The 26,320-nt window shown below is 42.2% G+C and overlaps 1 protein-coding gene across 1 annotated transcript; it reads right to left on the bottom strand.

Moving 5' to 3' along the window:
* Positions 1 to 289: 289 nt before the first annotated feature.
* On the bottom strand, positions 290 to 26,230 carry LOC147203742 (uncharacterized). Its single transcript, XM_086112600.1, has 11 exons — positions 26,062 to 26,230; positions 25,858 to 25,967; positions 25,611 to 25,757; positions 25,385 to 25,537; positions 24,092 to 24,201; positions 23,872 to 23,995; positions 22,014 to 22,106; positions 21,425 to 21,493; positions 14,466 to 14,519; positions 7,666 to 7,818; positions 290 to 617 (listed from the first exon to the last, which is right to left on the bottom strand). The coding sequence occupies exons 1-11, from the start codon at positions 26,126 to 26,128 to the stop codon at positions 444 to 446; spliced, it is 1,254 nt and encodes a 417-aa protein (XP_085968726.1). The 5' UTR covers positions 26,129 to 26,230; the 3' UTR covers positions 290 to 443.
* Positions 26,231 to 26,320: the final 90 nt, after the last annotated feature.

Below are 26,320 nucleotides of genomic sequence, written 5' to 3'. Positions count from 1 at the left end.
GACACGAGCTAGGACCCTCACGTGGGAAAAAAGACTTGTTTTTGTTGTTTGGGTATGTTTGGTAACCTGTTGTAACCAGCGTCTCAATGCAATAAGTCAAATGTATGTGTTGCAGGTAGAATGTAGTATTGAATCCCGGCGTATCGATCGGAGCATAACTCGAGATACCACAGTTGTGCTTTTGTTTTTGCAGACCACTTTGACAATTGGTTAAATGCTTTAAAACCCATTAGAAAAAAGGCTTTACGTGATCGCTGAAGAGGAAAACATGCCAAGAAAGCATTTAACATACTGCTAAATTGACTGAGTCAGCCACAGATTTTAATCGACTTGAATTGGGTTCTCCGATCAACAAGTGTGATGTTTGACCAATGGAAAGGCACTTATTATGAATTGAAAAGACAAATTTGACATTATAGAGAGATACAAAACAAGGGCTCTTGTCAGTGTTCCATAGCTATATCCTCTTTTGTCTCCTCCTCGTCACTAACAGGCTCATAGTCGTCATCAACCCCCACTTCAGACTCCTCGCCCTCCAATTCTCCTCCGAGCTCGCCCAGCAGCTGCTCCACATGCTCCAACATCGGTTGGTCATCACAGCGTAGCTTGCTGTGCAGCTGCCAAGCACAAAAAAGAACATGAGCGTTCAGTCAAGAAAACAAGAAAGTATCTCACACAGAGAGAAAGAGGGTTGAGTCATATAATATAAACATATTTTTGCAGATCAGATTTAAGTGGCCTTCCACTATTTATTAACAAATGTCAAAACATGTCAAGACCCATAGAAGTAAAAGCGATGACATAATGTACGTACATACAAATGCACATGTAGACACAGACACACACACACACACACACACACACACACACACACACACACACACACGCGCACATGCAACTAAATACTACTACTACTACAATGACTACTTCGACTAAATAGCAAGCAAATAGTTTGTAAAGTGTGTCAATTGTGAAATTGTAACACTGGTGGTTTGTTGTAAATACATTACATTGCCATAAAAAGCCCATTTTCATTGTTGGTGTTGGGCTCACTTGTGTTGCAAATTCAGAATGTCATCAGAGTTGAAGGCAGAGTACAAAATGTGTTATTAGGTTTTCCTGTACAAGGATAAATTTATTTCCTTTGCTCAGCCTATGTTATCATCAAAGAATAGATATTTTATTGTATGTCGTCTTAGTATTTTTGAATAAGAAGTCAACCAGCGCCATGGATGGGATTATTTGGTCTAATTGACCCAATTTAAACAGCTACGAGTGAGAAAAACACAAAACCAAAAACTGAGTTTCTGGGTTCTATAATCCATATACTACTGAAATTTGCATTAGTGCTATTTACATTTGCATGCATTACAGATTTAAGGATTCTACAGCTTTCAGGGAACATACTCAAAAATTAAGATATCCTTTATTTGTCCCGCAATGGGGAAATTACAATCAGAATTCAGATAGGAAAAACGCTGGGTAGGGAGAGGGAAAAAAAAACCACGCTCGAACTATCCTCTCCCGAGGATAATTTAAGTCCAGGATAAAAAAGACCCTAGCACATGAATAAGCATTAGACAGTTACAACAAGTCACGAGACATAACATGTATAAGGGGGGGGGGGGGGGGGGGGTAACCGCGACGCGGCCGAGAATGACCAGCTGCACGGTCACCGTTGCGCTCCGCATTATCGAACCACGTCACGGGGGAAAAAGAATCGGAGCGATGAAGACGGTGATAACAAGGATGTGTATGCGCGTGTGGTTGTCCAGTTGTGTATGTGTATGCGTGTACAGGTCATAGCTGCTTCGTCGAGGTCTGCTCATCATGAAGACAGTCCCGGCTTATCAGTCCATGGCCAAGAAGGAGGGGGGTGGTGGTGGGGGCCCTAGACTCCGTGCGTATTTCCATCCAGGGGAAAGGCCAGATAGCGTTGTTTGTTTTGGAGAGACGGCCGCCAACAATTCCAGACAGCCTTGAGTCCTTGGTCTGTATCTCCTCACTGGCGCCGATCAGTCTGATCCAGAAATTCTTTCCGCAGCGTGGATTCCAACGTCTCCATGGTATTATCGATCGCGCGGAGTCGCTCCAAAACCGCAACAATATTGCAGTTGAGCTCAGTCACCGCTTGAGTCCGAGTGTTGGACATTTGCGCCAAGCCATCCAGAGTGACCGGCAGCTTCTTCACTTCCAATAGAGCCGCTCCCGTCGGTTGAATTTTGCGATAGAACAGCAAGCTGCCAACACCAAACAGCAGCATACCTGTTATCAAAAGGCCAATAATGTAGATGTCTTCCACATCCTCCACGGACAGTACTGTCAGGCACACCGGTCTCCACTTTCTCCATGGATCCAGGGCGTATCCGGCAGCAAGTGTCCCCGGAGGGCAAGCAGGCTCCCCACTGCCCGCTCTTTTCGTCGAAAACATTTTGTCAATTACATCGAGAGACCAGCCAACTAATTCCATGATTAGTTCTTCGGATGAAAACACGGTAGGAGGCTAGGGAAAAAAAAGTTAGACAAAGACTGCACAAAAGACTAAGTGGCGAGCAGGGAAAAAAAGGTGGGAGGGCAGGGGAGCTGTGCAAAAGCGTCCGCCTTCGTCGAGAGCCAAGCAGAAAAATATCTCTGGAGTTAGATCAAAATCTTTGACCTTCCAGTCCCAAGCCTAGCTTTGAGAGCGTGTTCGCATACTGTACATACTTGACTGACCTTGAGCTACAAAATCCTGTCAGGTCGAATCCTGGTGGTGTAGTCTTTTTCCTTCCTAGAATTGCCACGCTAACACACTGGGCCACTAGATTTAACAGAGCAACTTTAAGATATCAGCAAACAGTCACTTGGAGCGGAGAGAAGTGCGCGGCTCTGGCGTTTTAAGTCTCCAAGTGCCGGTTTAGGACAGCTGAATTATCCTAGAGCAGCTTGCATGCTGTCAGCGAGGCTCGCAAAACGCTGGTAAACAGATTTTTCCCTTCATTTGGCAAATTAGCTTCTTTGGTGGAACACTCCGCTACACAGAGATGGGGGGGGGGGGGGGGGGGGGGGACAATCTTACTATTTCTAATGCATGTGGCCTGCAATGTACTTTTTAGAAAACTTTCATGATCATTATGTCATGGGGCATATTGAACAAGATACTTGTACACATCCACAAATGTAACAATTTCACGTCATGCTGCAATGTTGCAAAAATGAGTACATGTCAATGAAAGTCCACTAGTGCTACACGTTAGATTAAACAAGAATTCAACCACAGGTGAATCGAATCCTCCCCAAAATGATTCCTGTATTTACTGAGAAATGTATAAAATGATGGCCGGAACCTCTGTAAGGTACATATTTAAATCGAACACTGGAGCCTCCAACCGCATATGGCTATGTAACAAACGATCAAATTTGCTATCTCAGTGAAATATTGCAGGCAAGTGCCCCCCCCCCCGCCCTCCCGAAAAAAGTTCCCGACGCAGCCAGCAGATTTATCTCTGTAAAATACTCCGCTTGTGTGTAATTACTGAACTCAAAGGGGGAGCGGGGTGATAAAACTGCTTCCCCTGCCACAGAGGACAGGAAGCAGAGCGCGGTAATTCTCAGCGTGAAAATGCAGAGTAAGCAGAGCAGCTGCAGAGATTTACGCTAACGACTTTTTTTTCCCTAAGCAGGAGAAACAAAACTAAAGAGAAGTTGTAATAGCCCATAGTAAAAAGAGTACTATCGAGTTTTCAAGTGCAGGGTCACAAGGCCAGAAGAGAGGAGACGAGTGCGTGCGACTGCCTTGCTAAAGCGGCAGGCTCCAAGCAACATCCTGACACGGACTGTCAAGGGAACTCATTTGGAGCGTAACAATGTGCGCTTGCAGTGTGTGTGTGTGTGCGCACATGTATTTAAGGGGATGCTTTCTCTACAGGTTGCAGCTTCTGAGGGGCAGAAAAAGAATTGGGGTGGGGGGGGGGGGGACCCAGCCACAAAGTTGGATGCACTCCCCCTTCTCAACCTCCCCAGCACCACTCCACACACACACACACCGGGGAGAAGAAGAATAAAAACACATGGATTGTCACTCTCAGACGCCTGGAGAGGTCTATTCCCTCTGAGTAAAAGTTTGTGCTGTGCTCACAGTAGCTAAGGCCCAATACAGTGAATAATTGCATCTTGCAGCCTTGGGTCTTACTCATATCATATCACACGTTGCATAAGGGACATCTTGTCAGAAGATACACTACATTGCCAGTGACAATATTCGCTCACCTGCATGGACTCACCGAGGAACCTACTGGGCATCACATTTCAGGCTGAAAAGGGTCCACGCCACTGTACTGGAGCAACCTTCCTACTCACACTATCTTGCTCCATGTGACTTTTTTTTTTTTTTGTTCTCCTCTTTCATAAGCTCAAGGGGGCAATAGAGGAGGCCCGTTCTGAAGACGTGCAAGACATAAAGATGGCCGTGACACCCTTCTTGCAACCTTTCAGACACACTTCTTATTTTATCTTAACTCATTCAGTACCAGCCAAATCAGGACCAAGTCTGAAAAGACGTTTAAAAACGTCTTTGGGAGTGAATGAGTTAAATAAAAAATCTTAGACCTTGTATCCCTGTATCCACTAACTCCAAAAGGTATAGCTAAGTTTGCGATGCATCTATGCAACCTTAAGACATTTCTGCACGTGATGATACTGAGGTCAGATCTCATTTCTCACTCTTTCACGACTCAAAGAGCCGCTACGAGAAGCATTGTGTGCAAGAGTGTGTAATCACGTCGCTTTTTCAAGGTCCACTTTGCTGTACGTTCTTGTAGCCTGAAGCACTCTTTCCTGACACCGAACCCACACATCCCAGGGGCCCTGTTGTTTACAAGAGTATGCCGGTGACATAAACTGAATTGTACGCACATCGGGACGTTTTTAGTCGAGTACCAACATCGAAGATCTGACCGGACTGTCCACCTGGAGGCCTATCATAACCATGTGACATAAAAAAAATATATACGGTATATATACACACAATTCAACTCCTTCCTCATAAGGGAGCAAAAAAAGCAACCTAAGGAATCTTTTCTCTGAAGCAACTACCGGCTCTGTGTGGAAGAGAGGCTGTTGTGGCAATACTTCTCAGATACTAATTCCTGGGAAAGGTAAGGTAAGGTAAAGGTAAGTAGGAAAAAAAGGAGATGAAGAGTGATGTGGTAAGTCGGAAATAAGTCAGTTTTTGTGCAGCTTCATCTCCACCTTGAGGCAAATTTATTTCAACCTCATTAGGACAACAGCAACTCAACAAAATTTGGTCACAGAATTTGATAGGTATTGCAGTTAATAAGCAAATAATCCATTTCAGGCGTGCCACAGTCACCTTGGCAATGGCCCGAGTTATTTTCACATCATTCTCCATTAGTGTGCAAAACTTCCTTTTTCATGACATCGATTTTATGTCATTTGTTAATGCCTTTTTTGCTCACACTTTTACCTTGCTGGCTTGCTTTTCATTGGTGCGTACACTCCAAATGACCTTCCTGTCAAGATCCCTCTTTTTATATTCCTTCTCATACACACCCCCATACCTACATTGAACTATTGTGACAAACTATTGCAGAGCGTTTTCCTGCATACTCCAAATAATGCATTCTTTTATTGATTCAGTCCCAATGCATATTTGGCATCTCTAGCTACCTTTGGGAGTGAATTATTATTATTTTTCTTTTTTTGAGAAAAAGCCTTGTTCGGCAAGGCTGAAATAACGGCTGAAGAACACGGTGTGAGAGCACACGCGCGCACACACCTCAATCCTCCTGTCACATTTTTGGGTGGAGAAAGTCATCAAATTTTCATGACATGCGCATACCTTGGCCCACCCCTTCCACAATCCTTGCTCATGGGATCCCCTCTCAACCACATTAACTCGTAAAGCCTTTGACCTCCATTTGCCCCATCCGTAGTTATCGTGCATACACACACACATATCTGCACACACAAACACACAAGTATAAATTCATCTATTCCATTGTCCTCAGTGAATTCATACCAGATCATATCTGAATCTTGGCTTTCTGACTGAGACTAAAATTCCATTTCACATCGGGTTTACAACTGATACGACGTGCGCCACCATTAGTGCGATATAGTGGTTAACTTTTGCGAAGCCCGATTACACACTGCACTTGGGTTGGATGGCGTGCAGCACAGTGCAGTGACAGGGACATGGCGTAAGCTTGCCCGTATTTGACACCGGTTGCTAAGTGACTGAACGTAAGTAGCGCCTTGTCCCGCTGGTTTGGACATAATGGAAACTGCAGCTTGGCAATACGGATTTGTTGCTCTCACAAAAGAAGGCCTTGCTGTTACTTATGAAAAGGGTGATAGAGAAATCTATGAACAAAATTGTATCATGTTTAAAGTTTCGGTTAATTTGGGCATGTCTGGACATACTCAGCGCAGAGGTGTCGGCCGTTTGGGCGGAGGGCCTTTTCTTGAGTAATCACGTCAAAGCAACGGGGGCGAACAGATGGAAGAAGGCTAGATTCAATCACAGAGTGGGAGTAAACAAATTGGGAACAAAGAGTTGTTGAATACCAAAAGACAATTTGGGAACAGCTGTCGCGCCCAGGTGGACATTTGTCATCAGCAAAGTCTGTGACTTGTGTATTCGGGTAGATCAGATCACTACCGAGGGGCCGGACCGGGGGGCGCGGTATGCAAATCTCGGGGGCAGTGTCTTTCTTGTATTTTACAATAAAAGTTCGAAGCGGCGGAGAGGGAGCCGAGTGTGTGATCATCGGAGCAACTACCGTTGTTCGCTCTCAGAAGGGGTTTTCACACGGCACACATTTGCTCCGGCGCTGCACCGATGTATTTTGTTGCGATATATTTTGCACCGCAGCAAATTGTGTGGAGCGTTCACACGTACAAAGCCGCTGAGCGTGTCTGCACCGGCACAGCGTCGGTGCAGCCCCACTTGCGTTCACACGGCAGTTTCTGCAGCGGGGCAAAACGACAGAAAACAAATGAGCTGTCGTGTTGGTTCTTTTTAAAACGTATACACGACTCAAGCGACTACTGGACAGGCACGTCCTTCTCCTTCTCGGTCTCCGTGCCTTCTGCTCGAGAGTGACCGCCCCCGAAAACGTAAATCAACGATGACTTCAATGACACTCAGAAAAGCAAACACGTAATGCGCCAAACAGAAAATCAAGAGAGGAAATCACAAAATAAATTATATGGGGAGCGGGGGGTTGTGAACACACAACAAATGAACAAACTTCTACAAAAGGAAAGATGTTACCAGCAAAGTCTTGTGTCATTATTAAACAAACACATGACGGAAGTCCGACAGAGCACGAGGGCAACGCATTCTCGCCGTACGTAAACTCTTCACAAGCATTTGCTCTGGAGCAAATTTAACCCAGTTGCGTTCACACGTGCAAATTTACACCGGTGCTGCTTCGCTAATGAGCATTTGCTCTGGAGCAAATTTTTAAACCACCTCCCTGAGGTGGATCAAATTTGGTCCGGTGTAAGCTGTTTTCCGGGTCATTTCTTTAACTTTGTCCGAGAAAATCTCTGACAAAGGGGAAGAGCAAACAAATTGTATATGCACAACATGTTTATGAGTCAAGTGCACTGAATCCACCAAAAGTAGTTACAGTATTTGACACATTTCATCAATGTTACCTTCTTAGCATTTGTCAAATGCAATCGGGCCACCTCCTTGAGCGCTGACCGCTCCTCTTCCTCCACCTCTGTGAGTGTTCCCCCCTCGCTTTCCTGCTGCTCTTTGGCTCTCTCTAACTGCAGGTAGCAAACCCAACCGGAGAGATACCACACCTGGGAGACACAAGGACAAGTATAAATATGTATTATTTACTTCAGAAAACAAGTGGAGGGTTCTAAATAGCATTCTTTGATTAACTTCTCCCGCTCCTTTTTGCGTAGTGATGCAAAAACACAATCCGATTACAATTTGATTAGTTTCGAAATTGTGCAAGAATTCCGAAACACAAGTTTTGCTCATGCAACTTTCTTAGATCTATAAACAAAAAGTGCAACAGCGATGAGATATTGGAAGAAAAATGCATTACAACGCAAATGAATTTCCCTCAGGACAATAGCTTGATCTGAAATGAAAATCAGAGGTGTTATTGGTAACATTATACTGACTTTGCCTGAGGCTAACTATGTTTTTAATCTATACCTTCCGATAATTAGTAGCAGTTCCCAATGCAGATGAGAAACTTGGCGCATTGGTATTACAATTTTATTGAGAGGCGTCTCAAGAAGGTCACAAGTGCATAAAAACAGCTTTTTATCTGGATCATTCTACTTTTGAAATAAAGCATTCATGGAAATCTCGTTTCTGCGTGAACTGCAAACAACTCTGAACAGAACTGAGCACATTTTAGCACCGGGGCTTGTGCTAACACCTCAAGCGGTATCCAGGCTGGCCCACCGATAATGCAGGTGAAATGACAAAATGTGCACATTTCAAGATGGTGTACAGTCAATGTGAAGGTGAAGGTCAAAGTACCACATGCTCTTATTATGAGCATTTCTATAGGAGCACCATGATACTAATTACAGCTCCGCAACAAACCTGCTTAAGGATGCTTACAAGGCATGGAACATTCCAATTCCCTCAGGCACTAACTGCCTGGAAAATGGCACATTTTCTTGTCGCTGTCAACTGCAGAAATATACCGAAAGTGGCAAATAATGAGAGCGGCATTTACTGTAGGCTATTCATGGACACACAATGCCGACAACATCAGCGGAAAATGTTTGCACAATGCAATGTTGCATTAAAATGATGATTACCATGTTCACGACGGAGGCAAGATAAGCTTTCACATTGACGGCACCTGCAATTTCCTCCCACAGTCCCGCTTTCGCGTCGACGCAGTACTTTTCAATTAAAATGCTTCGAGATGTGTTGAATTACGCTCGTTTCAAAAAAGATAACCTCATTACCACAATGAAACACTTTCATAGTTATTTGATGCCATGGCCAGCTGCTCCCTTTTATAGAGTTACACTGAAACTTTTTCCCCCCCTCCAATTCCAGTTTGCTCCCACACTTACATATTCCAGTCCGTGCAATACCAATTTATTGACATCCACTTACTTCTAGCGTGACAGTCATTCAGAATGAATAATTGTAATTCTAATTACTGAATGTTCTATGATATTATAATATCCTGCAAGGTGCAAATCAGAGGCATGTTGCCCGAAGTCAAATTTAGAAAACTGAAACACTTGAATTGATTGGGGTCATCTCAAAAGAAAAAAAGGATGAATACTAATACTACGTTATTTGTGCATAGCACACCGTCGACTGCGTTTAAAAAGCTTGTCCTGCAGGTCAAGGTGTCTCTCCGGCTTCACTATACTTAAATGGTTCCCAGCAATTGATGAGGAATAATTAGGTCGCATACAAGATGTTTTCCTAGGTCACTTTGACAAGCTCAGGATGAGCTTCGGTTCCAGCCTCCAAAGTTGCTCGACGTCTTCCTCATCTACAAACACCAATTCCGATAATGTTGGGGCGCTGTGCCAAGCGTAAGTAAAAACAGAATACAATGGGGTGTAACTCATTCTCAACCTATATAGTGAATTGAATTCACTACAGCGACAATATACTTGCTCATCTGCTGCCAATTTTCATTAGCCATGCATTTAAGGACTGACCATGTCTATATCTATATTTATATTGCACTTCATTGAACCGTGTACATTGAAACTGAAACATTTATTTTGTGAATGCAAACACTTTGTTTTTCTTCTTTCTACCCACAATTTTGCTGCTGTAGACTGTAAATTTCCCCAGTGTGGGACAAATGAAGTATATCTTATTATTGCTTATTGACAAGCTGCTTGTCGGATTATTGACCTTGTTGCTGCTTTTGCTCAAGTGTTTGTTTTCTCGACCTCTCGCTCTCGTCGTCGTCGTTCTCGTTCCCTTAGTTCCACGTTTTGTAAGTATAGTCATTGTTTAGTCATTTGAATCTTGGTTTTTGGATTATCGTGTGAATTGGACTATTGTCATTTCATTTGTTTTCTTGGTGTTCCACAACTTTATCTTTTGCAAGTGCCTTTTGTTGAGTCCTCTTTTTTTCCTGGATCCTTGTGACCGTGTTTTTTGTTTTGGACTTTGCGTTTTTGATTTAAAAAAAAATTTATTGTCGCACTTTGTCTGTGTCTGCATTTCTGGGATCCTAAACATTATTCAATTTGTTTTGAACCGGAACCATCAGGCTACAATAAGGTCAAATGCAACAGTTTTCAAAACTGCAGAAAAATTTAAGAAACAAAGAATTTTTGACCCGCTCTGAGAGTGCTTGTGCAATCACATCTCCGCAAAATTTGAGCAAGCTTTTCAAAGTGTGACCTGTGCTATGCTAACAAAAAATCTGCAAAATCAAACTGATGTCTCCACGTCCAAAATGTATACACAAGGTTATCCAAGTCGGATGCAGTAAACCGCTTCTGCAATAATCAGACTCTCATTTCCATTTGGATTAATCAGGCAGAAACCTCCACTGCCAAGAATCAGTGAGGAAGAAGACACATATTACATTTTGTATACTTCAGCAAAATGTGGGAGGCTGACAAAATGGAGTGAATAATAACATGTATAGCCCTGCACTGTGTCGTGACACTATCTTTACTTTGGGGAAATAGGATTATATCTGGAGATATTCTGCGATTACCACTGGAGTCTCTATCAGCCACAGCAAGGCCTCTGGTCACAACGTGGCAGAATAAAGTGTGTGTGCGTGTGTGTATATGTAGATACAGTATATATATATATATATATATATATATATATATATATATATATATATATATATTTATTTATTTATTTTTTCGGCATATTCGGACGAAGAAACCTAATCACACATACCACACCATGGTTCCTGCGCCCTCTGAACATAAGTTCAACTCTGTCAACCTGGAGGTGTGCATGTGACTCCTGTCAGGCCAAAGATCAACGCCCACCTCTCTTTGAGCATCACAGCACTAACGTTATTCAGTGAAGGCAAAGGGCAGAGGTGCAGGTTCCCTCGACTGCTTGGCTAACAAACGCCTCACGATGTGCCGTGCCGAATTCGGAATTGTTGTTATATATGCTGAGGGGGAAGCTAACACCCTGCAGCCGCACTCACCAGAAGATCAGCAGCGCTGGATAAAAAGAGTTTCCACCCCTCATGATTTCAGCACAAGCAGGATTTCATTTCCAATCAAAGAAACATGTCCTGAGAAGAAAGACCCCCGAAGAAGAAACACATGCATTGCACAAGGCGAATTTAAAGGCCAAACACAGTCTGTTCCAAAACCAACTGGACCCGATTTGTTCAAATTTTTCCCACTTGAGTTCAACTGAACAGGACGCTTTTACGGTCGGGAACAGTTTAAAAACAAGGTAAATACGGTATACTACTAATGAACTTAAAGTCTTAAGTATGTAACTGTTTACTTACTGATGCCTATCGATAGTTTTATACTGAAGAGCCAGGACCACATGTGGTCATGGCATGATTATTGCCTCTATGGTCATCATCACGAATTTTCTCGTGGCCATCATTAGTTTTTTTTTTGGGGGGGAGCAAACTTATGAATCGTTAAGATTCTCGCTTGGAGGATGTGTCCCAAGTTATACCCGAGTCTCGACACATTAGCGGTTCAATCTTTCAGGACTTTTTTTTTTTTTAATTTTTAGAATCTCTTGTATAGGTACTTATCATTAAAAAAAAAAAAGCTAAATGTGAATAATTTGAAGGAATAATGTTTAGCCATGGTATGGAACTTGCATAAAAACTTTACAGAAGGCCCTCTGTGAAATGTTTGCATGAGTGAAGATAAAAAAAAATCTCAACCAGAAAAGATGAAGCCAGCCAAGCAAGCTGTCTAATTAAGAATTTCATAGGCTCTCCTTTAACCTTCAACAACCCAAGACAGAGCACACATATAATTCAATTAAATAAATGACGCTTTTGTCAATCAAACTGCTTGCCATTTCAAAGCGGAAGCCCATCTTAACTCCCATATGGCACTGCTAAGGAAAGAACAATAGATTCATCAACTTAGCACCTTTGAAACAAGATTTGGGAGGAACTGGAACGGGTGTTTGTGCTGCAGCTTTCTGAGAAGTAAAAGGGAAGATGAGTCAGTCGAAACAAACTTAACTACTGTACTTCCAAAAAAAAAAAAAAGACAGGACATATACCACACGCTGTATTCATTACGAAGAGAAAATATAATATGACCGGTACAAACTCTGACAGAACAATTTCGGTTAAAATTGTTTCGTTCGCAGAGACTGCCGAGTGTGCATTTGCAATTGGCCAAATGCCCACTCACAGGCAGTGTCACCGCTAAATCTCGACAGTAAATTTTAAAGTTCAGCCCCCTGATGACTGCTCTCAATCTGTCAGATGAGGCCGTGTGTGTGTGTGTGTGTTTGCGTGCGTGTGTGAGGCTGAGCCTGAGGAGGGGTGTGGGAGAGACACTGTTGTGCTCTTTGACACTCAGTGGCGCACCTTGGCTTTCTGCACTGCTCACCGGGGGGATTTTCAAGCGCTGAGGGACTACAGAGTTCCTATCCGTGCACAGAAAAAGTCTGCCATTCATGCCCCTCTCTAATGAACATGCAGTTTCTACCTCACGGCAGAAACAAGAAATAAAATGACACGAAGAGAAGACAAACACCAACGACAGTATAACTAAAGCAACTTAGTTGAAAGTGTCCTCTCAGTGTTTGCTTGCAGACTGTTTCGATAAACCATGGCCCGTTTATACATTTCAAATCAATAGAAACACCCCAAATGTGTGTGCAGGTATCATTATGATTTTTTTAGGTAAGTTTGAAATGTTTTAAAGCATTATACAGCATTTTCATGTTCTCAAGTATGAAAAGTGCAATATACAAATCATGTTTTGATTGATTATTATTATTATGATAAACAATCCACACCTATGGACACAACATTACACTTATGGACAATTTAGAGTCTTCAATTAAGATAGCATGCCTGTTTTGGGGGAGTGGGTGAAAACTGGAGTACGGTGGAGAAAGTTTAGTTCAGCACATGGAGCACATGCAACCACACGAGAAGTCTGCAGAACTTTAAGGCAGGAGTGCTAACTGTTAACTCACAGTGCTGCTATTGTGAAACTAATAATTTTCTTAGATTATTAATTACACTTCAGCAAATGACGTTCTTTTTCCAGGGATCATACAATTTTTGGGGGGGGGGGGGGGGGGGGCAAGAAGATGGATATTCCAGCAGGTAATCCTCTCTACAAAGCACTCTGCTCAATTGCTTGCACAAGTGAGGGAAACAGCAGTCAATCCCAACAGCTGACCTGTGAAGTGAACTGCAATTTAGAATGGGCTGCAAAACACAAGTGGAGTAAAGAGGTGCTGCCAAAAGAGGTAATGTTTGCTCTGTGGGTGGTTAGTCTGTCTACTTGACTGCCGACTGTTGGCGGGACGACCCATAAAACAATAAACTGGTTGAGTGCAGCGTGGAACAAGCTGAAAGAACAATCTGGGCTATTCTGTATCGGTTGGGCATTTCAAAATACTGATTTTCTTTGTGTCTCCCAATGCAGACTGTACTTGAGAAGATGGAGTGCGGCAGATCAAACAAATGGTTAAATCTTGAGTATTGGAGTTGTAAGGCGAATGAATAACTCAGAGTGTGGAAAAAGTATGAACATAGAAGACACAACTTATTTTGCAACTTTGTTGTCATCGCCATTTCAACAAACACAAATTGCTGTTGCGGGAAGACGAGAATGATATTTGGGGACCAAAAAAATAAGACTCACAAATGAGAATTGTTGCCATGATTACAAGAAGCTCTAACCTATATGAACTAACAAACCATATGTATTTTTTGCACCTAAAAGCATTAAATTTTCTCAAAATCCAACAGTGCACCTTATAATCCGATGCGCCTTAAATATGGATCAGTATTCTGATTTCATGGAGGTGGTATTTTAAATGTTCTGTAAAGTGGTTACAGCGGATATAAAAGCGCTATATAAGTAAAGCTGTATTGTATCAATTCCCTTTAGCATAGCTCCATCTAGTGGATGCATAATGCAACCGCAGCCACTATTGTGGCTTCTATTTAAAGTGCCTTATAATGCAGTGCGCCCTATATTTTAAAACAGTTTTAAAATAGACCATTCATTGGAGGTATGCCTTGTACTCCGAAGCGCCTCATAGTGAGGAAAATACGGTACTGTAATACATATTTGGATCATCATTCCTCGGTGAAAGGTTTTGTAGCGCCAACTTAGTTTTGCAGTAGTAATAGTGGATAACTAGGCAAGTAGGTCTGAGGTCGATTTTTTTTTTCATCCTACACTACAAACTCTCTTTCGTCTGAACAAAATGAGGACCGCTTCTTTAGTTAAATGAAATATTAATCTGCAGAGAATAACTGGGCCTTTGCCTTAGTGCTTACCTGAACAACCTCATCGTCCTCTTCCAGAAGCCCTTCAAGTACTTCCACTGCCAACTAAAAAGAAGCACAAAGAAAGACAGAAATTAGACACCATTATCATGAAAAGTCGGAAAATGCTTTGCAAAGACAGGAAAAAAATCAAAACGACAACAACAACAAAATCCAGCAGAAGCACACACAGACCATTCAATCTCCTAGACAGACAGATCAATCAAAAGGATCCAAGGATCTGATAAGCATCTGGCCAGCCCTGCATCCAATATCACAAGGCTGGAGATGCAAAGACAAGACAACAGGGACGGCCATCGACAGACACGCTCAAGCAGTGCTTATTGCGCAGTCAATAGGCACTTTAGCCGCTCTACCCGATAGCATTTTTAATCTATTTAATGACATTTGGAGTCAATCCACTGTTTGTTTCCGCCCAGCTCGCCACTCAGCACTCTAATAAACCGAAATAGCAGTGTGAGCCGTAGTCCAAATTTCTCCCCACTTAGGCGTATTTTTCTAAATTGTTCTCTTTGGCGCCCTGGGGGGATGCTTTTGAGCTCTGAAAGGAGTCAAATGTTGGTTGACCTTTTGCTGTAGAGCGTCATTGTTTGGGTCGGTTACTGTGAGAAGGTTCTATTGCGGAACACAGACCTTGACCTAGGTAGGCTGCGTTTGCTTTGCTCTCACTCTCTTCCCGTGAATCCTGTGGTTGTGCTGCGTGTGTGCGCGCTTGAGAGGCCCCGGGTGATGATTTATTGATTTTTGTCAACTTGAGGTTGGAGGCGACTGTTAGCCAATCACCCGTGGTGAAGGGCAAGAATAAAAGGCACGCGCCACTGGAGAGTGTACGTGCGCACGCAAAAACACTGCAGTTCCACTAAAGAGTCGGTCGGTACAATAAGCAAGCTCTTGTTATGGCCGCATTATTTGCTGGAGAGCTTCCGAATTCCACCGCACTTCTTCTTTGCTCTTTTGAGTTCTCTTTTCATTAAGCCTGTGCGGCTCCGGAGGCAATAAAGAAAGAGGTGTACTGCCAGGATGCACGAGGGAGAGATGGGTTAATTGAGAATATCTCGTTAAGAGTGTGTAAATGCCCATTGCAGTTGAGTGATTGTTGGACTAATTATCAGATGGAAACCTGCGGTCTTTAATTAATTGATGTCTAATTAAAAAGAGCCAAACAAAAACACTGAATCCCAGAAGATGATGGATGGTTTCATGCCCAGCCTCAGAAATATTCGTTTGACTGTCACAACACTGTGACAATAATTTGAGGCAGGAAGGATTGAGCGATGTGGTGTGAACCGGCTTTTTTTTTTTTTTTTTTTTTTAGAGCAACAAAAATAGAACAAGAGATATCTGGGAGCTACGATAAGTGAGCAGCGATAACCGTCATCGCCAAGTGCCGAGCTTCCTAACTACATTGGTCAACCCTGGGGGCCCCGTGATTAAAGATTCAGATCTTCTGAAGCCGCTTCACACTAAACAACAACAAGCAAGGAGATTAATATATCTGCACCGCGATGGGAAGGAGAGAGTGGCCGCATGCTGAGAAGATGGGACAAAAGGCTGCATCATAAGCAACACAAAAGTGGTCAGTGAACAAGCGGTGCCCCAAAGATAAATGCACACACCTCAAAGTCACTACGTACACGGTGACCTCTTTCTTTCAACACCTCTTGAGTCGGGAGGAAGTCATTTTTAATAGCCGTTGCATGCACTTTGAGCAATCTGCAGGCAATTTGCTTTAACACAACCATTTTAGCGGCGGGCAGCAGCAGAGAGACGTGAAAGACAAATCGCTCCACAAGCGAGGGCAACCAATATCTGTAACACGCGAACACTCGTGCACACAAAGAGTATCACTGAAGTAAATAAATCCGACGCTGGCAGGTCGGGCTCATTGGAAATTATAAGTGGCATGCCATTTTGAGCTACGTTTCACAACACAAACGTTCAATGACAAAAAAAGTAAACAAGAGTGACAAGAGCAGAGGAGGGAAACCAGCCATCGGCTAATAAATATGCTGAAAGACACCTTAATAGCTGTCATGGGACCACCTGTCTGTCTGATTGACTGTCTGTACGTCCGCAACCTGAGGTGAACTAGTGCCGGCCCGTGACTTCAATACGAAAAAAAGACAAACGGATGCAAAGGACCAGAGTGACATTTTTTCCCACCAGGAAAACTTGAAAACGATAAGGCAGGGTTAACTACATCATTTTATCAGGATTAACACTGATCATTTTCAATGAATTGCAATCAATTTTTTTTCTATGAATAATTACCTGATCTGGCTGTCAAATATTTCCACATTATGAACAATGTTCTCGCTAATATACTTATTTACCGTGGATATGGTGTTTCTTTATTTTACTTTTTACATGACATTACTTAACTTCTTTTTACACTTGTGTAACATCTGCTATTATTTTCAAGCCCTCATCACTCCTTGAAGTATTTAGTGGTAGTAATACACGCTGAAAAATCTCCAATATGTGCTATCCACGACCCCCCCCCCCCCCCCCAAAAAAACAACAAAATATATTTTTTAAAGATTTTAAAGTATTGGAAAAAATTTAAAAAAAATAACGGGTGCCAAAGCACAAGTGTGCGGGAGTCCAACATAAATGATTTTTTTTTTTTATGTAGAATGAAAAAATATAATGCAAAGTAGCCAAGTAAAAAGACAATTTCGATCAAGTAAAGCCTTCTAGTGTGAATGGTCATTTGTCTCTATATGTGCACTGCGACTGATTGGCAACCAGTTCAGGGAGTTAACTGCCTTAAGCCCGAAGTCAGATGGGATCGGCTCCAGCAACTTCACGCGACCCTGTTCAGGACAAGCGGTGTTAAAAATGGATGGATGGATAGTTGAAGCCTCCTAAAACCCAGACAATCAGCTCAAATGTGTGCTCCATGCAGTTGATTATCACATGCAAAAATAATGATAATAATTTAAAAAAGGCACACAAAAAACATGCAGAAAAATCGCACTAAAAAGCAGCCAAAACAATATCTCTTACGTATGACAAAAGCAGCAATCATGCCGCGCTCTTTTTTTCCCATTTATTTGAGCTATTTCTCTAGTAGGGTCCCATTAGTCTACAGTCCCTTAGCCAATCAGGATACAGAACAGAATGCAAAAACAAAAAGTGGAACAAAGAAATTCTGAGAAACAGCAAAGCCGTGAAAGATGAACCGTGTGCGTGGGATTCTTCTTCTTCTCCTTTCGGCTTGTCCCTTTTCAGGGGTTGCCACAGCGAGTCATTAATTTCCATCTTTCCCTGTTCTCTGCATCCTCTACTCTAACTCCAACTACCTGCATGTCTTCCCTCACTGCATCCATGAATCTCCTCTTTGGCCTTCCTCTCCGTCTCCTACCTGTTAGCTCCATCTCTGTTCCATCTCCATCTTGGATTACTGTACTTAAAAACTGAATGTTAGACACAAGTGGTCGAGTTCATGGCTTGCATGGTGTGAAGGGTTATGAAATACTTCAAGTGTTACTTTCTCAGCCTAACGGCTGCACTCAGTTGTTGCGGGGTTGCTTCAACACACTCAACTTCGAAAAGGAAAGTGTTCACCGCAATTCTGAAAAGGTAAAGCCTTGACAGATATTAGATTGCAAGCAATACACTTCAATGGAGCAGACGTTGCACACCAGTGCTGTTAAATGTCATCCTCACTTTAACTTCACTTTATTCATAAATGCCATCAAACCTCGTCAGGCTAATATTGGCAATTCGGATATTTTACTCAATATACAGTAAGAGGCAAATTAACAGCATGGTTTTGTGCAATTGAATCACTAACGATAACTACTATTTGGAGAAAACCGAAGCTTATTTGGCTGGGATTATCGTACTTGTTTTGGCAAACCCTTCGTTTCCTCCAATTCCAACCCACACGCGAGTGGAGGGAATGTGCGGGGCCAAACTGGACCCAGCAGACAAAGAGCTCGACACAAACAGGTGTTTTTCAGCTCACACTGTTGCTCTTCCAAAAGTGCACCGTTTAGACGTGCAGTATGCTTCTTTGGCAAATGGATAACATGCGAAAATTTCAAAGCCTTGGCGCCGTTCCGCAAGACCAAACAAAACACAGGGTGGGAGGAAAATATGGGCAAATGGTCGGTTACTGGCAAGAACTAACTAAAAAAACTTTACATAGCACACAAAGCGCAAGCACAAAACTTTCGGAGTGTTGTGGATGGCTCTACAGCAGGGGTGTCAAACTCATTTCACATTGTGGGCCACATATGGCCTCGGTAGATGTCAAGTGGGCCGGACCATTACAATTATACCATACTAGCTATAAATAACCAAAATATCATGTCTTTCCTTTGTTTTGATCGAAAGAAGCACTAGAACATTCAGAAAATGTTGAAATTTAATGAACATAGCTTTTACAAAACATTTGACAAAATGACTTGACTCTCTGTTTCAGTTGGCTGTCCTAATCTGCTGATAGGTCTGAAATCCTCTCTGGTATAGTATTCCTCGTCAGGCTAATATGTGCAAAAGCTTGTCGCTTCTCAGGACATTCAAGTTCAGCTGCCTTCATCATGCATCGTTTAACAAAGTCACCGTCGGAATATGGCTTTGATGATAATGCTATTTCGCTAGCAATTTAGGTAGCTGGCTTTGACTGCTGTGGTGGGTCCATCTAGTGACAGACTGCGAGACTGCTGTTGTCTTCTTCTCGGATCAAAACAGTGGATGACCCACGAATTGCAGCTTATTAAAATATTCATTCCGTGTCTTTGATGTATTTTTTCACTTTTAAAATATCCTGTGGGCCTGATTGAACCTCCTTGGGGGCCGGTTCCGGCCCGCAGGCCGTATGTTTGATAGCCTTGCTCTTCAGTCTCCTGGTTGAGTGTGTGTGCGTTCGTATTCAATCAGGATTAGTCTCAGACTGCAAGGAGACGGACAATAATATAAGATTGCCGACGCCTTTAAACTCATTTTCTGTCACGAGCTTCCAAATTGCGGGATCGATGAAGAACAAACACTGTGTGCGGGAGGTGTAAATGGATACAAATGCAGAAATGCTCACACAGCAAAACACTTCTGCTATTATTTATGAAGCAGTCACAAGTGTCTGCAGCTGGTGACACCGACAGCCGGATGAAGACAAATGACCATGTCAGAAACTGTGGACTGAGACGCTGTCATTTCACTGATTCACCTGACAGCCCGTTCTCCCCTCCCACCGATGAGTCCTGTAATAACGGCAAATCTCTCAACAAGAGCGAGCACAAATTAATCAGCGAATCAGAACAGAAAATAGCCGAACCGCTCCTAGCGTGGCAGAAATCACAGAAAATGATTTCAAACACTAATGAGCGTGAGGTTCTGCACTGAACCGACAAGAAGCATTTAGCCTAAAAAAAAATCAAAAAAAATCATGGTAATTAACATGGGAAGTTGATGGGTGATTAAGAGGGCAAGTGTGCCATAACAAAGAAATCAGGGCAGCAACTTCTCTCATTTATGAACTGCACCGAGCGGGAATCACTGGAGCAGGGATCATCAACATGGCGCCGCGGGCACTAGGGAGCCCGTTAGTTGCCTGCGCGCCTGTTCTACAATATAGCTCACCGGTGATTTCCTAAGATTGATCACATTTGAAACTATACACATTTGAAAAGAGTTTTTAAAAGTGTTGCAAATAGATGCTAGTTTACCTACCTATGTAAATCATTGTCGATAATTATTGTGAGATATTATCAACATCAGTGTCTTGACATATTTGAATATCATTGTTTAGTAGCATATAATCAAAGTTATGTTTTTCAGCAAATGTGTTACTATACGATGTAACAAATGAAGAAATGTACTGTCAGAAGTGTAAGTCACACTGAGACCCCTTCGCATTGATCGCTACCCAAAAGTAGCAGTTCTCAGTTTAAAAAAAAATGCACTGTTTAAAAAAAAAAAAGTCAAAATTCAAATTTTCATGGCGATAAACAAATATTTTAAGCTGGGCAATATGAGGGTCAAAATTGACTTTCTTGAATTTTCAACAACATTAATTACAGATTTTCTTTTCAATAAAAAAATAATGGAAGTACAAGGTCAAACTTTGCGATCAAATACATTTATGAAATATAAAAACAGTTTTTAACTGCATTATATAAGATTTTAACATTTTTAGCAGTTACACAAGTACAGTGAAGATGGAGATGCACCCTTTTAGAATACTAATCATTCAAAAAGTTTTAAATAAATGTTCAGAGTAAATCGGAAATACATACACACGTGCTTCACACGTCACAGCATGTACAATAACATTGGAGTCTTACTGTATTCTGCACTGAGATGTTGCAACATACAACTGAGGGCTTAGAACACACATGATGGTTGACCGAAGGTGAGTTTGTGTCTTTGTTCATTTGTCATTTAGTTATTTATGTCAAAATTGCACATCGTACCACCTCAGTAGCATTTGACGACAGCTTAGATTGTCCTGATTTTCCAATATACTCTGCACAAGGGTGGCATTGTGAAAGGATGCCAGCTGTTATGACGTACTTACGTTAGACCAAAGTGTGGCGGTGATTCACTTCCAATAGATGGAACCGGGCTGAATAAAAGCTTACAGCGTGTGGCAATTGGCACACAATTTGCACCGCTGCAGAGTATCTGCCAGCTTGATGTGATGTTTTAGTCCGACTGACATATTGTAATTGATTGTTCGACCTTGACGGAGGTCTTTGCTCGACTGAGTGCCACTCTCGTTTATCTAAGTTCTTTCTCTCCTCGAGCATTGCCCCAAACCCCAAATACCAGTCTTCAATTATTGACACTGGACTCTGAAGGGGATAAAGACCAGCCATGACCTTGCCACCTTCCAAGCTATTCACTGGAAAGCAAAAGTGCTTCGCCGCCCTCTTGCCATGAAACCCAAACAGCGCGACAACAAGAGCTGAAATGTTTGAGCTAAGCACATATCTTTTTACCTCGTACTCCTCGCCCTCGATGAGAAGCTTGGAGGTGGTGATGCGGGATTCATACGGTGGGATCTGGTTCTATGGGGGGAGGGAAAAAGGAGAATATTGCAATGTCTAATTACACAACCACGGTTCCCGCACCGTTCTGATAATGGCTAGATCCAATTTCAAGGTACGGGACGTTCTGCGGCCACGTGGTTATTAATCAGAGTGAACATGACAGCAGTCCGAGTACGGATCAAGCTGCTGTGGAAGATAAGGGACACAATGACGGCGCCACAGTGGGATTGTTGTATCATGTCAGAAGCGCATTGGCTCTATTTATGTATGCAAACGCAGGTCACATATAGAATTTGTTCTATTTTTCAAGTCTTTCTTCCTCACACACTCGCACACAAAATCACACGGTTTAACAGAATGGCAGGTCCGCATTTAAAGTTTATTATCCTTTTTTTTCATTATCTTCTGCTTTTTATCCGTCCTGGTGTTTGTGCTCGTGGCAAAGCGCTCTATGAAAGTCCTTCTCTAGGCTGCAGTATTTTACAAATAAAAGTGAAACATTAGCCACGCTAATGATGATAGAAATGCTCCAACTCACCTGCACCTCATCTTCTAGGCTGGAGGACGCTTCAGTCTGTTTCTGGGCAGGCAGCCACAGTCTGACACTCTTCAACAAGTACTCTTTGCCTTCCTAAGGACGCCACAATGTTGTGCAAAGAAGTACAGAAAATAACCATGACAGTAAGGGATGATATACAAGGCATGCTAATGAGTCATTATATTAATACTGTATATAATTTGTTTTATGTACTGAATGGGTCGACCGTCTTCACTAAAATGTGCGGGGTGGATTTCTGTAGCGGTTTCGGATCCAGCAATCAAAAATCTGCACATGGGATTCTGTCAGTGGAGCTAGCCTGACCCCTACAGTTTAGCAACTGATACTTCGGGTGCAATTTCACGAAACGTTTAAAAAAAATGTGTTGACTGTTTGGGGAAGGAGCTTTTGTATTCCAACATCAACATCTCCCAGCAAGACCTTAACCCAAAGAAACATTTATGACTTCTGCCCTGCAAAATGTATCTTAAAATTCCCACAAACACCAACATCTCAGAGTTGAACCAAACCCATTCTGCTTTCCAAATTCACCCACAGTAGGGTTTCAATGTTCAGACGTTCCAATACTTTTATGTTTTGAAGATGTTCCAATGTAAATTACTGTTGCAGCTCCAAAAAATACAAGTCGTGTAAGTAGCATTTTAATTCATTCAATTAATGCCATATCTCATGGCAGTAGAACTGGCAATAATAACAGACATGTCTGGCAGCCCATCATTTTGAAAATCATGCCATTGTCATACAGTCATTAAACCTAAGTAGTTCATTTTACTGTTAAGATCTGCCCGAAGACGGCTGGGATAGGCTCCAGCACGCCCCGCGACCTTTGTGAGGATGAAGCGGTTCAGAAAATGGATGGATGGATGGATTTGGATGGAGGCCAAGATAACAAATGTTTCAGGGCAATAACCTTTTTGACATTTATGTTTTACAGTAAGCACATTTTTTGAAGTTCTACATAATTTTATACAAAGGATTTGATATTAGGCCGTGGATTCTGTGAACCACCGATTCCGAATGAAGACTAAATTACTTTGCGGCACTGTATAGCCGTGAATGAATTTGCAATAAAATGAGATGTCCTAGTGTAATTAATTGCACATGCAAAATCATCACTAAAACCATTCCAATGCCTGGGTTCCACTTTCTTTCTTATTACTTATAATATGTGAAATTAAAATGTCAAAAAGAGAAAGGTGTGTAGAAATGTACGGATGGGTTGTGAAAGGTTGAGCAGAAGAACTTCATTAGGATTTAATTAAATGGAAACCCAAAATAAGTTTCTCACTTCTTACATAGAAAAGACATTTCCTGGAAAGGTCAGCCTGTGCCCTTTCACTTGATATGTGGACAGTCCCCAACTCACTTCGCACAGAATTTCTTTTAATTATTTAAAATGAAGCGGAAGTGAATGTGAGAGTGTTTTGCTTAATCCAGCTCTTAGGCTACGGAATGCCTACGCTGACCGTGTGACATGCACACTCGAACTAGTAGTGAATGTCCTTGTACGGAAAAACTCATCTCGTCGTCATTTAAAAAACTCTTTGAATTAAATGAACGTTCTTGGGATATTTTGTCTTCATCCAGTCCAATCGGCTGCCCCTGATTATCTCTCTCATTCTTAGACAATTACATGACTTCAAATATCTGCCTGATAATAAGCATTTCTACCCAAATGACCTGCTGTGTGCGCACGCAAGTGATAATTTAAGTGTCCATCTGCTGATTAATGGCAGACGATTCAATTTGCTGAGAATAATTAACTCAGTATATTCCTGCTTTAATGTGGTGATCATTTATCCCATGGGCATATGCGTGCATGCGTGTACGACCTGACCTGATTTTTCTCGGTACTGAACAAGTAGCTGGCCTTGAGCTGGAGGCCTTCTGGGTTGCCGGGGTAATACTGCAATGCTCTCTCAATGAACTCGCTGCACTTGTTAGCAGCTCCCTCCTCCATGCTGCATACACATTTACAAATCTCAAGTCATTCAACAAAATAGAGACATGAAGAAAGATTATACATGTCCAAAAAGTCTCGTTATGTTCTCGGTTACCAGAGATCTGTTAGGTAAAGCTCAGCAATGGAACAGTGGGCCATGCTAACATCCTTCATCGTTGGGAGTTCAGGATCCTCATCTACAGGTGTTGCACCTCTGGCCTGGGCCTGTTTAGAAGACAAAGCCACAGTAATTAGACGTTCCTTTGGTAACACTATAATGACATCCACATAGGATGCCACTCAAATGGTGGAAATATACTCTCGTTTATCCTTTCATTTAGATCCTTTCACTATTCAATCCAAGACTGAAAGTGCTCCTCCTTGGCCCGTGCCCCAACCCTCCCTACACTTCTGTAAAAATCAGTATTCATTTACGTAGTGCTGCTTTGATTTGATTTACTATGTAAAAACGACATGCCTTTGAGTAGGTGTTGTGAAATTCTATTATTATTATTGTTATATTATTATTGATCAAAAGTGCCGTTTATCATACCATACTGAATGAAATGTAAACACATTTTAAAACTGAGTATCACAACCAACACGTAATTCTTTTAAAAGTCCATGTCAGAAAAAAACAAAAAGTAAAGCAATGCTTTCGCATAAGAACAGCGCCACCTAGCGGCAAGAAAGTAGAATGCAACATGTATTCAACTCGAATGGATGAACGACAAACGAGATGAATGATTGATGATAAAAATACTGCCCGAAGACAGCTGGGATAGGCTCCAGCACCCCCCGCGACCCTAGTGAGGATCAAGCGGTTCGGAAAATGGATGGATGGATAAATGTTTAAACTATTCGATTTATTAGATATGAGATATATTAAATATATTTGAGAGCTAGATGGAAAAATAGATGTGATCAACAAAAGCAAATGAAGTGTGTCTGTCTACTTCTTGCTAAATGGTTTTCTTCCTTTCATTTTGGCAGAAAATCTGTAGAAAAGCTGCAACTTTTCTACAAAGATGGAATGATTTTTTTTTTTACACAAAATCTCTGCTTAACATAAAACACACAATAGTTGGTACAATTAAATATTTGTATGCCAAAATGTTCCATGACTTCAGATTTCAAATTCACTTTGTTTGCGAACAAAATCTAACACGCGGTTGCAGGGCCAACTGGATATTTTTAACACTGTTGAGGCAATAATACATTACATGGTTTTGACAGAACATCCCTCTGAGGGAACCCATAACTATGCTAACGTGACGATGGGGGAGTTCAGCCCATGAAAAATATTCGTTTGACACCCCCAGATTGAATAGAATAATCGTCGGCAGACCGATAGAGGGACAGACAGACTGATTTGATATGGGACTTATTTCAATCAATGTGCACTCACCGTGGTCTGTGCTTGTTTGTCCAACGCAGATAACATGACTTGTATTCCTTTGGTGTAGTAGTCAACAGCTTCCTGGCCTGTGTGGAGCTGTCCCAGGTACATGTACTTACTGTGGCCAACATCCGGGCTCAGCTCCACAGCACGCAGAAAAACGTCAAGTCAGTCAAGGAAGCTACAGTCGGCAGTAGAAGGTATGCTGAAAGATAAAACCCACAGTAAAGGATATTTCTTTAGCTTTCTTTGTGTCGCCAAGCTCAGAGGAGATGTGTCCTAGCATGTCAAGAGCTTGCAGGTTGGTGGACTCCACGTCCACGGCACGCTGACAGTAGAGTCCAGCCATCTCAAAGTCAAAACTGTCCATACATTCTTCAGTCTGTGCAACACAGGACGGAATGATAAAGTTAACGTGAAGAAAAACTACAAAAGGTCACATTTAACAGGTTGAGCTGCTGTCGATTGTTATGGAGAGTAACCTTTTCTAGTAGTTGCTCAACAGAGTACTTGGCAGCTGTTTTCTTCTTCACCTTTTCGTGCATTCGCACTTGCACTCTCTCCTGAGGTGTCAAGCCCACTAGGCCGGCATCTAGAGTTTTATAATACATTAACAAGTAGCGTAAGCATGATCACTAGTTGGTATGGCATTATCCGGACATTGGTCATTTTAATCACAGCCTTACCGTTGTTTGGGCGGTTGTCTTTCCTCCTAGGTTTGGTTTTCTTTTTACTCTTACCTTGCCCTCCCATGATGAGGAAAACCGCACCGTACGATTCAACAATTTAGACTTCTCATAAGCCCCCACAACACATGGTAAGGGGAGTCCAGAAAGAAAGTTTACATGGTGCGCATGCGCTGAGCGACAGCTTCCTGGTAGCTACGGGGAATCACAGTGGACATATTAGATAAGTGGTTTGTGTGAGATACGAAAATTATGACTG

The sequence above is a fragment of the Hippocampus guttulatus genome, chromosome 6 (genome assembly GCF_054856545.1).
Source record: "Hippocampus guttulatus isolate MCC_2025c chromosome 6, RoL_Hgut_1.0, whole genome shotgun sequence".
NCBI lineage: Eukaryota > Metazoa > Chordata > Actinopteri > Syngnathiformes > Syngnathidae > Hippocampus > Hippocampus guttulatus.
Note: the sequence above shows the minus strand (reverse complement) of the source record. Positions and strands in the feature narration are given on the sequence as shown.

What these genes read in the sequence shown, in the direction of transcription:
- LOC147203742 (XM_086112600.1), bottom strand. Translation starts at nt 26,128, where the DNA reads ATGGGAGGGCAAGGTAAGAGTAAAAAGAAAACCAAACCTAGGAGGAAA. An exon ending in AGACAACCGCCCAAACAACG is followed by an intron (nt 25,968 to 26,061) that starts GTAAGGCTGTGA and finishes ATAAAACTCTAG; the next exon opens with ATGCCGGCCTAGTGGGCTTG. An exon ending in ATTTGACAAATGCTAAGAAG is followed by an intron (nt 618 to 7,665) that starts GTAACATTGATG and finishes TGTGCTTGGCAG; the next exon opens with CTGCACAGCAAGCTACGCTG.